The following is a 13,042-nucleotide window of genomic DNA, read 5'->3' as shown; positions in this document are numbered from 1 at the left end:
CATTGATTAATTGATAAAGTAGCCACACAAAGATGTATCACCCAGCACCTATAGCTTATGTATGGCATCGGAGAGAATCCTTCAGATCCTTCAGAAAATCTTGGACATTGTTGCTGTATTTTATTAATTTTTATGTTGCTTTTTATATTTGTTAATTATGGTGATGTTGATGACATGCTGCATGAAATACACACAATTTATTTTTTTCAAAGTAGAATAGAATACTTTTTCAGCTGTGACACAATGCATGCAGTCCAAATGGAATATTGCAACTACTGCCACAAAAAACAATTTCAAACTATAACTCTGTAACAAAGGATGCATCTTCACACCTTGTATTCTTTAAATTTTAAAATTTGTAAAATTGTTACTGTTTTAAATAAATGAGCTTTGATTGTGTGGCTTTTCAACAATTGTTAAGACCTTCAAAGGCATGTACCATATTCTGTTCCTGTACGTTAGTGTTTCGGTAAAAAATAATAATAAATAACCTAAGAACATTACTTTTAATAAGTGTTCCAAATTCAAATCATAATCTTGTGGGGGGGGGGGGGATGGGGTTGACTGGACCACACTGAGTCTGAAAGGACCAGATCCATCATTAATGTATAGTTATTGTAGTCGTCATTAGTGTTAATGCACTTATTTGTAAACTAAACTGTGTGGTGCAATAGTCCTTTGAGAAGTAATGCCTTTCAAGTGGGTTTTCATTGGATAACGCATGTGCAAAAGTATGGAGTCCTATCGTCACTGTTGTCGAGCTTTCTAGAATGGGAACTGCTATTTCTTCTTTTAAGTAACACCAGTTTCTCTTTCAATGCTAGGTTAACACCAATTTTTTTTGGATTTGCACTAGAACCACTTGTATCAGCAGAAAAAGGCCAATATTTTTGGCTCAGGGGAGGCCAGTAGATGTACTAATCATTTTGCACTACAACAGTGAGTACTAGGATTGAATTTTAAGCAAGGCATCGACAGTTTTGTCAGTGTTTTCTGTATTAAGTATCAATATGCTACATTTTTCTAGAAACAATACATGATTGCATAATTTTTTCCCCCTTTTTTCTTGAGGCAAAATGTGAAAATTCCCGTGATTGCAAACGGTAACATTCAGTGCCTGGATGATGTGAAGCGATGCCTGCTGGATACAGGCGTGGATGGAGTTATGTCGGCTGAAGGCAACCTGTACAATCCAGCCATCTTTGAAAGCAGAAACCCACCCATGTGGGAAATTGCAGAGGAGTATCTGAAGCTGGTCGAGGAGTATCCGTGTCCTACATCGTACTCAAGGGGACATCTCTTCAAGCTCTTCAAACACTGGTATGCTAATTTGAAAACCTCTATATGCCTGTCAGGACATGCATGTCCCAGCAGGTGGAAAGCACTCGTACCAACTGGGATATGCATGTCCTAACAGGTGTAAATAAGCTAGACCAGCCATGTAAATGAAGCTAAAATATCACAGTTAATTTGTAGTCTGACATGTAGTGAACGTCTTCTGGTCAATTGATATTGGTTTATCAGTAAAACTACTTGGGCTGAGCCGATACTACTTTGAACCGATACTCTCACCGAATCCCACCAATACCGATACTTGAATATTGTAATAATTAAAACTTGTTCAAATTATTGATTAATATTAATGTGTCAGTGTTTCACTCTAATAATATACATCAATTTACCAATATTTTTACTTTAAAATATTGAAGAATTACATCAAAATATTAAATTGTATGTTACGTTATCACAAATTTTAGTTTCTTCACACAAAAATAGTGCAAAATAAAAATAAACTTTGAATTTTGCATATTTTCGAAGAAAGACTCTGCAAAAGTGCTGTGTGGTATTTTTATGTACCCCGTGAAAGACCAAATGCCGGAAAAGTATCTGCAGGTATCAGCAAATAAATTCCAACCAGATACCACTGGTATCAGCCGATACTGATACATCAGCCCTAAATATTACCGATAATTTTACTAATCTGCCATTTTTATAAATATCTTGTATCTTAGTGCAAATTCTGTTATTTTGTAGTTATTTTTATAAAAACATAAACATAAATTGTAAACCCTAAACTGAATGTCTAAATATGCAGGTTTTTTTTTCAATAGTAAAACCCACTTCAGTCACCTGATTACATACATTAATTAAGGATTATAATGTACTATTCATGCTCTTCAAGGAAAATTATTAATTTTATACTGGATTGGTAGAATATTAGTTTTTCATCCCGACAAATATTTTTATTGGTACTTAATTGGTATGGAAAAAAAATCTTATTAGCTAATTCGTAATAAATATTGATTTAATACAGGAAAATTCAGATGCAACAATATAAGTTTGGAACATTTGTTACTAACTGACAGGTTGTAAAAATGGAACTCTAATAGTTTATATGTGATTGGTATTACATTACATTCTCTGTTCATGCTCTTAAGGCTTAGTTGGGGGGGATCATGCATCAAGGCAGCTGCTTCGAAATTTCCACTATTTAAAAACAACAACTCAATAATGTTCCAGAATATGAAAAACTATATGTTCAGAATTCCTTCTAGAGCATTCATATGAATGTTCGTGTAGTTTGCTTTTTCCATCGCTTAGATACCTTCCGTACCTTCTGTAATTGGAGACTTGTCTCCTTTGAAGGTAAATAAATAAATAAATACATAAATAAACAAATATTCTCAATATTTTCATTGCTACGTAAGTCTTATTAAACTATTGATAATATCTCGACAACAACAAGGTATTCTAAGCACATATATTTTTTCAGATTTTGGAATATCATTTTGGTTTTTGAAAGCGGTGGAATTTTTGAAAGCAGCTGCCCTGGCATTGGCCAAAGGTCCAGCTGTGTCGTAAGGAAGACACATTATGTGTGATATATGTTAAAATATTAAGTAATTCAAAAAATTAGGTCACTACAAGCACAATGTTTCTATTAATTATAAATGTGGATTGCTAAGTGTATTAGTTTTTACAAATGTGTGTTTAAAGAAGTGATGATAATTAAGAAACGGAACTTTATGTGCTAAAAAACTAAGAAATATTTTTTTTTGTGTCATAAATGTTGAAAATATGTGATAAAAACAGAAAAATATGTGACAAAAATAAAGAAAACATTTGGTAACAAAAACAAAATATTACATACATTTTTAACACCTGAAATCAGTTTCTAAATGCTTACCTCTTAGTGAGCTATTTTTTAGTTGCAGTTGCAGTGGATCAAAATACTTTTTTCAAATTCTCCATGGTAAATCTGTGACGATTATCTCTAAAAAGCATCTTATATTGTGACAAAGATCGCTCCAATTCACAAGAAACAATTCTTGCATATTTGAAGCACGAAATGTCACTAACGCTGAAGTTTTCCAAAGCTTCCTCTTCCTCTACTTCATCTTCCAAAACATGTGCAATTTGGCACAAAGTTTGAAAACCTTGGTTTTTCCCAAAAATTTCTGTACATTTAGACATTAGCACTTTGTGCGTTAGATCCAGTGGGGGTAATTTTTCTCCCCAATAGGATCGTAGGCGAGGTGCCAGAAGTCTGCCAGCGAGCATGTTCAAAGACAAAACAAACCTAACACTCTCTATATGAAAGAGGTGCGGAGAATAAACATTTTTCCTTCGAGGATTTCGAGGTAGCTGAAGTCAATGAGCGATTTTATGTATTTAAAATGAAAATTTGCAAAATATGTGTTTTTATGTAAAATATAATTTGCTGTGTTGACATATAAGGCTATGATCAGAATTTTGGCAAAAAGGAGGGTCTCTGTCTTATCGCAGAAAAAACATTTATTTACCTAAGTTCCCGTTCCCTAATGATAATAGTAATATGGCGTTGAGCTTTACTTATGGATTAATATTTTTACATTTTCCAGTTTAAGTCTGCCAGAAAACTTTGATTTGAGATCCGAGTTGGCAAAGAGCTCCTCTTTAGCAGACTTCAATACAATGGTTGTGAAGTTGAAAAAGCGCTACCTTCCATTCCATGAGGGTGTGAAAAAATGGGTGCCAGCTGAAGGTTTGTTCTGAATTTGTATTACATTTGCATCAGAAACTCTTATTGTTATACTGTATTATTATTTTCATGGTTTACAGAGTTTTCATAGACAAAATATATTTGTCACATGTTGCAATTGTGCTTTCAAAAATTGTTCTGATGGGAAACATAGCTCTCTTACAGTCTCAAGACATGAATTTTGACCTTAAGTACATTTTCTTGTGATGCCACTGAAGGCTCTAGGTTGGATTCCTAGCCTGGACATGAATGTGAGTGTCTATTCATTAATTTAATTTAATCATCATTCATCCTCATCTCCATGTTCAGCTTGAAAAGTGGCAGAAAAGCAACATAAATAATAAAATTAGAATAAAAATATGAGTAAGGATGGGACAGATTAATCCGTCCTCTATTGGTATCAGCCGTTATAGGCATATCGGTCTATTGGATTATCAGTAAAATTACCGATAATTTTACCAATCTGTTATATCTATAAATATCTTACAATGTAGTGTAATTTGTGCCATTTAGTTATAAATTTTATGAATATAAACACACAATCTCCATTCCGTACTTTTTCTAAAAAGAAAATGCCTAAATGTCCCACACTGTGCCTTGTGGTCGAAGCTGTCAGGCTTTGGGGACGCATGCAGGTTCGAGTCTCCTGGGGGTAGTGTAACAACTTTTCTCCTGTGGCCTATGTATGGTACTGGGCCACCAACCATCGTGAGGAAATTGGGGAGCTACAAATAAGTGACATAACCCTGTGACGGAAACCTACAATACCGACTGGCGGGTTCGTTGTGCCAACCACATGTCACCCCGGAACTGATTGGATGATATCCCTGGCCTCACGTTATTAAATGTCTAAATATGCCGTTTCTTTTTCATTGCAAAAGCTTGGCTCATCTGGTAACGTACACTTATCAAGGAGGTAAATGAACCATTTATAATGTCATATCGGATTGGTAGAATATCGGTTATCCGTACCAGTTAATTTTATGTCGGTATTGGCTGAAATTTCATCAGTCCATCCCTAAAATATAGTATTTGTGCATATTTGTGTTTAAAAATAAGATTATAGTGTTGGGTTATCTTAGGTTCCAGTCCTATTCCTCCTTGGATTTGTCAGCCATATGTACGGATGTCACCTGAGGAACACCTCAAGAGGCTGGAGGAGTTTAGGAAGAGGGATGCCGATAAAGAAGAAAAGAAAATGAATGGGGAGTCAGAGAAAGAGGTAAGCATGTGGCAGTTACTTTAACCTTTAAACGCCGGTGTCACATTTTAATGAGGTTGCTATGCCAGGATGTGATACATGGAGCATTTTCAACTTTTGAAACATACTGTGACTTGGGTAATGTTTGGAGATACATGTTTTGAGTAGTAAATGAGCCTCGAGGTATCTCATTAGTAATTGGTAAAGTATATCTTGATTCTAGCTATTTGGGGGGAGGGATTTCCTGCTGAAATCAAGCACGTTTTTTCATTAGAAATTATTTATTTTCCTCTGAAAGTATCAGCAGCAAGTGTACATTTTTTGCCACGAGATTGGAACACATATCACATCCTAGCGTTGCCTACGTGGGAGCACAATGAAGTTCAAATTTCAAAAAGAAAATATATATATATACTTAAGTTGTCTTCTTCTACTTGATAATTTTTTTTTCCAACTATAGGCTTACTTCCTCATCTAAACTGAACAAAACTAGCTAAAATTTGTAACTCCATCATTCGTAGTTTCAGAGATATAAATTTTTAGTTAAAGCCTTGTGTAATTTTAAATGTCCGGCACCAACATAGGGAAAATTGACTTCGGTGTTAAAGAGTTAATTTGACACATCCCACTTTAATAGCTGAGCAGATTGAATATTTGACTTGTGATCTTGTATCTAGAGGTCCTGGGTTCTCGCCCTTCATCTCTTTCATTCTTATCATTTTCGTTATAACATAAAAAGGTACAACCAATATTATTTATTTATTCCAAGTTTCAGATACAGCAGTTGTAATTCCATTTTTCACTGAAAACTGTATGTAATAAATTAACAAGAACAAGTCAAGATGATTTTAGGTAAAAACAAGAAAGGTAAATATAAACATGATAAGACATAAACAAGGAAACAAACAAAAATATTTACATATTCATTGTTAGAGATGATCAGAAAATACTTTCTGGAGCAAAAATGTTGATGTTTGCAGGTAGTTTATGATAGAACTGGGGCACCCTGTGGAACAGGGGGCGCTGTATAAGGGAAAGCATAGTGTTAGAGTTGTGGAACAGTTGAGTGTTTCAGGTCAATCGAGAGGGCACTCTGAAATTGAATTCTGTAAGTAGAAATTCAGATCTTAAAAAAGATGGAACTATAGATACAAGCCCCGCAAGACATAAGTGATGAATACACAAAGACTAAGGATAATTTTACACTGAAGTGACATATGACACATGGCACTGGGAGGATAATTTTACACTGAAGTGACAAGTGACATATGGCACTGGGTGGATAATTTTACACTGAAGTGACAAGTGACACATGGCACTGGGAGGATAATTTTACGCTGAAGTGACAAGTGACGCATGGCACTTGGAAGTGAAGCAATGAAGAGCAAAATTTCATACCAAAGCAACATAGCAGGCTGCAAAATCTTCCATTAAATTATTGAAATCCTCAAGTGAAACATGTCACATATTATTTTGGTGTGAAATCTCACTTACTTGACAGCAGCAAGCATTTCTGCAAACTTACTTTTCATTTGTTCAAATCCCATTTGAAATGTAGGGCCATGCCGGTTGATCTGTCTGTGCATAAAGGTTATGGTACTGTCGAAATGTACATGGATAATGAAAAAAAAAGTCATTTGTGTAGCTTTTCTGCCACTTTTGGTCAACTCCGATGAGGATAATTAATGATTAGATTAAATTTCTCACACTCACAAAGAACAAGCATGCCCGAGCCAGGACTCAAACCTGGTGGCGAGGTTGAAAGTTGATCATCTAACATGCTCAGCCACCGACCTGGACTGATGTCAAATATTTGCCCATACCTATAAAGTATAGATATAAAATTTACCAGTTCCAATAACTGATTTGATATAAATTGTAAATGCTTCCTGAAGAACATAGATGGTACGTACATTAACGTACTTATTTAATGAGTGATAGGTTCGTGCATGTAAGGGACATGGATATGCAGGTTATTATTAGTAGAACTAGACAAACATCAGACATTGAACAAAGAACATATTTAATGGAAAACTGGACACATGTTTGAAACATTCATATACGTGGTAGCACGATACAGAAAGCTGTTCACAGAATATATCTGTCTGTGGTTTCTCTTCTTCTTGCCCAGGCCTACTCAGTAGCCATGTGATACTGGACTGTATCAATTAGTAACCAGGTGATTGCAATTTGTTTTATTTTATTAGAAGATTGATTGATTGATTTGGTGTTTTAAGTCCACTTTATGCACAGTAAGGCTAATCGGGGCTGGACCTACAGTTTAAAGTAGGATCCAAACCACTTGTGCCTCCACCAGGTATCGAACCCGGGACCCCTTGATTACAAGGCGATGACGCTACCACTGCACCATCGGGAAGCCCTCTATATTATTAGAAGAAACTGCATAGTTTGAGATTTACAAAACCTAGACATGTGAATTACACTTCTACATTCATTAAAATCATAACAATAAAGCAGAACTTCATGGAAAATGAAATGCTATTTAGACGTAGGTATTGTCAGTAAGTTTTCTAATATGCCAATAGCCATCTTTCAGCTGATACCCCATCTGTATGTTCTGAACCAGACCCATACATATTAAGTAGGTGAAAATAATTTAGGGTAAGAATTTAAAATACCGGACCCTTCCATAATTTCTATTCTAGTTCTTATACTCACAAAATGCGTAGTCCCGATGAAGTAACTGAGGTTATCATGTGGAGGTGACGTGTTGAAATTGTTAATTGACATGTAGAAGTTGTAAAATAAGCTTTTCAATTACCGTGATCGTTCTCTGTATACAAGCATGGGAGACATGTTTGATCATTGTACGTTCACTTGTTCAGCAATCTGCATGGTGTGAGGAAGATGGCGACTTTAAAGGTAGGAAATAAAGGTATTTCTTTATAGCCCCAAAAACCATTTACGCATAGCCCCCATTCACAGTAAGGTTAGGTTAGGTTAGGCAAACAGTTAAAATTTCGTTCTAAAACGTAAAATATTGAAATAACCATTGTTTTCGTGAAGAAATCCAGGGTTTCTGTTCCGATCGCGGATCACTCAATTTCCCTTATTTTGCAATTTCCCAAATTTTAACTTCAAATTCGTGTTTAGGATGCCTCAATTAGTGAATATGCAAAATATTACAAAAATGGGGCTGGGGTCCGGTATTGTAAATTCGCTCGTAATTTAGTTCTGTGAAATATTTTATAATATATGTTTCATCCTATTTTATATTAGATAGTTACAGCATTGTTTATCGGTAGAGGCAAGCATATTTCGTTTTTGACAATAACATGAAATGTGAAATAACATTATAATGTTAATTTTTAATGTTTCTGAAAGGTGTGAGGTGCATTTTACTATCCTGTTTTGTCACAAAATGATGCGAAATGAACTGAAAAATGCGAAATAAACCGTTATACATGAAATTTAGTGTCTATTTACCGACGTGACACTTTCTTAAGTTTGAATTATCCTGTGTGTTATGCAATTCACGGAAAATTGATTAATTCTACTGTAAACATTTGAGAAGCAAGAATGGACCCCTTTATGCAGGAATAAACTTAATACTGTGGTAACTACATAAATGTGTTATTAGAAGGGTTATGTTTATTATTGTAATAAGTGCAGTTTTTAAATCAAATTTTCGATAATGTTCACAATTTTAAAACCAAAATGTCATTTTATATACTGATTTTATATATATTTATATATATATATTTGATCCGTTTTTTCACCATTATAACACCAACATTTTATTTTATTTACCACTTTTAAACCTTAAGTTGACTGTTTTTGTACTGAAATTTTGCTTTTTTGGAGCGATTTTACAATACCGGACGCTTCTCCGATTTCTTTCATATTTGGCATGATCATAAATTGAGGCCTCATAATCACGAATCTTAAGTTAAAATGTGGGGGTCATGTTTTGAAAGAATGTGTTTTTTTGCGAAATACATGTGAATTGTTTTACGAACAGAATTTTAACTATGCTTGCCTAACCTAACCTAACCTTACCTGGAATGGTTCGTGGGGATATCAGTGAATTGTTTGATGGCCAAGTGTGAGCAATCTTAGTTTTGTAGCACTATAACGGAAAACAATTTTTCCTCACGGACGATGCCATTTTCGTAACATCCATGCTTGTATACAGAGGGAGAATGATCGCGGTAATTGAAAAGCTTATTTTACAACTTCTACACATCAATTAACAATTTCTATACGTCACCCCCACGTGTTAAGCTCAGATACTTCAACGGGACTACGTATTTCGTGAGTATAAGAAGTAGGATAGAAATTACGGAAGCGTCCGGTATTGTAAAATCTTAGCTTTTTTTTTTACCAAAACTATGTGCCTCTATTTATCAGTAAAGATTTACATCTGTGTTAGGGTTGTTTGATTTGGTTTACTTTACTTCGCTTTTCTGCCACTTTTGGCTAATTGAAAAGATGGGGATGAGTGATGATTAGAGGCATGCAAATTTCGTTTTTAACGATAACACGAAATATGAAATAACATGCTGTAATGTTCATTTTTCATGTTTCTGAAAGGTGTGAGGCGCATTTTTCTACCCTGTTTTGTCACGAAATAATGCGAAATATACTCTTAAACACGAAATTTACCGTTTATATACCGACGCGACACTTTCTGAAGTCTGAAGTCTCCTGTGAGTTATGCAATTCACGGAAAATTGATTAATTCTGCTGTAAATATTTGAGAAGCAAAAATGGACTGCTTTACACAGGAATAAACTTAATACTCTGGTAACTACATAAATGTGCTATTAGAAGGGGTAAGTTTATTTTGTGTAATAAGTGCAGATTTTAAATCAAATTTAGGATTATATTCACAATTTTAAAACCAAAATGTCATTTTATATAGCACTTTTGATGTGATTATTCACCACTATAACACCTAAATTTTATGTTATTTACCGCTTTTGAACCCGAAATCGACTGTTTTTGTACCGAAATTTTCCTTTTTTATTTACCAAAAATATGTGCCTCTAGTGATGATATAATGAAAATGATGAAAGAACACTCACAAAGAACATCCATGCCCAGACCTAGATTCAAACCTGGGACCCGTGTTGTCATAGCGCACTATGTATGTTTATTATTCCCCTGTAGTTTACAGTTGTTACAAGCATTTAAATACAGTGGAACCTTGATTTTACATTTTTCAGGGGACCAAGCTGAAAAAATTTTAAATGCAGGAAAACGTAAAACTGAGAAACATTTTATAACATTTTCCTATGTTGGGACCATCAAGATTGAATGTACAGTCACGGACACTACTGGCTTGTAACTTGAAAGTCAATGTATTCATTCAATGTAAAATCCAGTAATGTAAAATCGAGGTTTCATTGTACATGTTTTGATGTAACATTTCTGAAGGACAAATGTTCCCTTCATCAGACATTTATTCTTGGTTTGATTAATGTTACAGTTCTGACAATGGAATAAATTTTACCAAAAAAGAAGCAGTTATGCAATGAATCTTGTCACTAATGTTACATTGTTGGAACCTAACAACTCAACTGTGAAACAACCAGTTGTTTTTTTAAAGATGATCTCAACTTTTTAATTATGGATTTCAAATGGCATCAGGTGACTCAAATCATCATTATTTTTTTTATTTAGTTATTTCCAAAAATTCGTGATCTCTTCTGTTGGATTCTCTTGATTTGTAGAAAAGATGGTCTGGAATTCTCCTATGACATTTGGAACCAATGTAGTTCATATATTATTTTTTCTTTTCACTATATTGTCAGCTTGACAAAACTTGTAACCCATGATAGAATGTATATATTTAATCAACTGATTTTGATTGTTCATGTTGTGTAAGTTGTTTGTTAATATATTAATTGTTTATTCCAGAATTGTGACAACCTGGCTCAGAAAAGGCCGAGGGAAGGGAGCGAGGACCCTATTTCAAAAACCTTGTCCAAGAAGAAGCAGAAAAAGCTCCAGAAGTATCCTAATAAGATCTTCAGGATTAAGGCAAGAGCAGAGAAGTGCGTCAAGTGTCCTAATCCTATGGTAAGTATTTAGTTTTCTTATGAGAAACAGTTTTTTTGTATTCATATTTTGATAGCACTAGCCATCCTAAGAATTTCTTATGTAAAAAAAAATACCTTTAGGTATTTGAAGAGATTGGTGATTTTACATTGTTGCGACATTTTTGTTTGGTTAGGAATGCTGATTTGATGCCGATAGTAATTTTATGTTATTCTTTGAATTTACATCGATTTTTGTGCATGCAGTATCAAATTTACTTAAAGAAAGTGGGCTGGAATGCGAGAAATCGGACACTTCTCCTCCCATAGGTTATTCAGAAAAATTATAAATTCTATTTTTGTAAACCATAATGAGAATCACTTAAGACTTTTTCTCTCAAATTGTGAAATATGTGTTAGCGATTTGAAATAAAATTTGGCCATGCTCGCTTCAATGTCCAATTTATATACAGAGTAATCACAGCTGGCTTCTGGAGCTTTGAAATGATTAATGGAACACTGGAGTGGTAAGATACAACAGATCTGAAGGTGCTTCAGTGTAATTTTTCAAGTCTCTACGAAGTCTCGTGGTGCTAACTTTTGAAAGATATGTAGATGTATATTTTGTTACTGGATATTGCTAGACACCCAAGTAAATAAAACACCTCTTTCTTATATTTGTCATTTTACCTTTTCAGGGCCTGAAGTGCTTGTTAAAACTGTGTCGAGCCTGTTGCAAGGCAAGGTGCTATTCTGAGAACAAGGATTGTGAAGGCCACAAGATTTTCATAAAGACACACAGGGAGAGAGCTAGGGAACGGGACAGGCTAGCAAATCTACAGGCAGAGAATTCTGCAGATAAGGCAATTTCTAACGTAGAGAATGACAGTGAGATGTCCAAAGTTGCATCCGATGATGTACTCAAAGATGATGATGATGCCGTTGCATGTAGCGAGGTAATGGTATGCAGAACTCCTAAAGAAACGGATAATAGCGTTTCTGTGACATAACAATTGAGGTGCGGTAGGATGTAAAAATGAATCTATTGGTACAAATGATTGAGGTCCAAAATTAACTCGCCAAGTTCAAATGTGCAGAAGGAAGTTTCTGTTTCACTGGGATTAGGGAGGAGGCAATATCACAAGAAGGATCAGCTTGAATTTATTCCAATGTTAGCAACCAGCATGTTGCAGGGTATACAAAATGCAAATTGGATTTCTTTAATAATGATGGCAAATCTAAAATCTGATGACCACAAACAAAAATTTGGTAAGGCATAATTTACACCACATGCCATCATTTCACTAGGTAGGTGAAATCCAATTTTGGCATGTACTTACCAAACTGAACTTTATCTACCTAGTGAAAATTTGCAAATTCAAATTATTCGCCTAAGAACTTATTGAAAATTGTTGCTGTAACGGGGATCAAAATTTGGTTCCTTGCTTTCCAATGAAGCCAAACCAAACTCTAGCTGCACCAAAACTTAGATCTCTTGTGTAAGGTAGATCCTGTGTGCGCCTTGCAATTTCATGTTTGGGGAATGAAAGATGCGGTAGTGTACTAAATAGACGTAAGTGAATTACTAACTTTTCCGCAAAGGTAAAGTTCACCATGAAGGCCCATTTAGGGAATGTGGGGGGTAGGGCCCCACACATTCTCGATCTCGGCCATTTTGGAGGTGATGTGATCAGCACCATGCTCCTGCTGCATTTACTTCCCAGGGTTGCCCCCAGGTACACATTGATTTGAGACTTACTTGTAATGGCTCTATTAATTTAAGTGGCTCCTGCCAGAATCCACATGGAATCTTGTTTA

General features: G+C 34.9%; 1 protein-coding gene across 1 annotated transcript in view; it reads left to right on the top strand.

Moving 5' to 3' along the window:
- The window catches only part of Dus1 (Dihydrouridine synthase 1), a 111,988-nt gene extending 98,946 nt beyond the window's left edge, over nucleotides 1–13,042 (top strand). The window contains exons 5-9 of the mRNA XM_083136721.1: nucleotides 1,072–1,320; nucleotides 3,882–4,024; nucleotides 5,104–5,243; nucleotides 11,106–11,267; nucleotides 11,923–13,042. Coding sequence (XP_082992847.1) covers nucleotides 1,072–1,320; nucleotides 3,882–4,024; nucleotides 5,104–5,243; nucleotides 11,106–11,267; nucleotides 11,923–12,234 — 1,006 coding nt within the window. The 3' untranslated portion in view covers nucleotides 12,235–13,042. The remainder of the gene's footprint in view (nucleotides 1–1,071; nucleotides 1,321–3,881; nucleotides 4,025–5,103; nucleotides 5,244–11,105; nucleotides 11,268–11,922) is intronic.

This window comes from Lepisma saccharinum, chromosome 15 (assembly GCF_977018435.1).
Source record: "Lepisma saccharinum chromosome 15, izLepSacc3.1, whole genome shotgun sequence".
Classification (NCBI taxonomy): domain Eukaryota; kingdom Metazoa; phylum Arthropoda; class Insecta; order Zygentoma; family Lepismatidae; genus Lepisma; species Lepisma saccharinum.
This window is presented reverse-complemented; position numbering and strand designations above follow the sequence as displayed.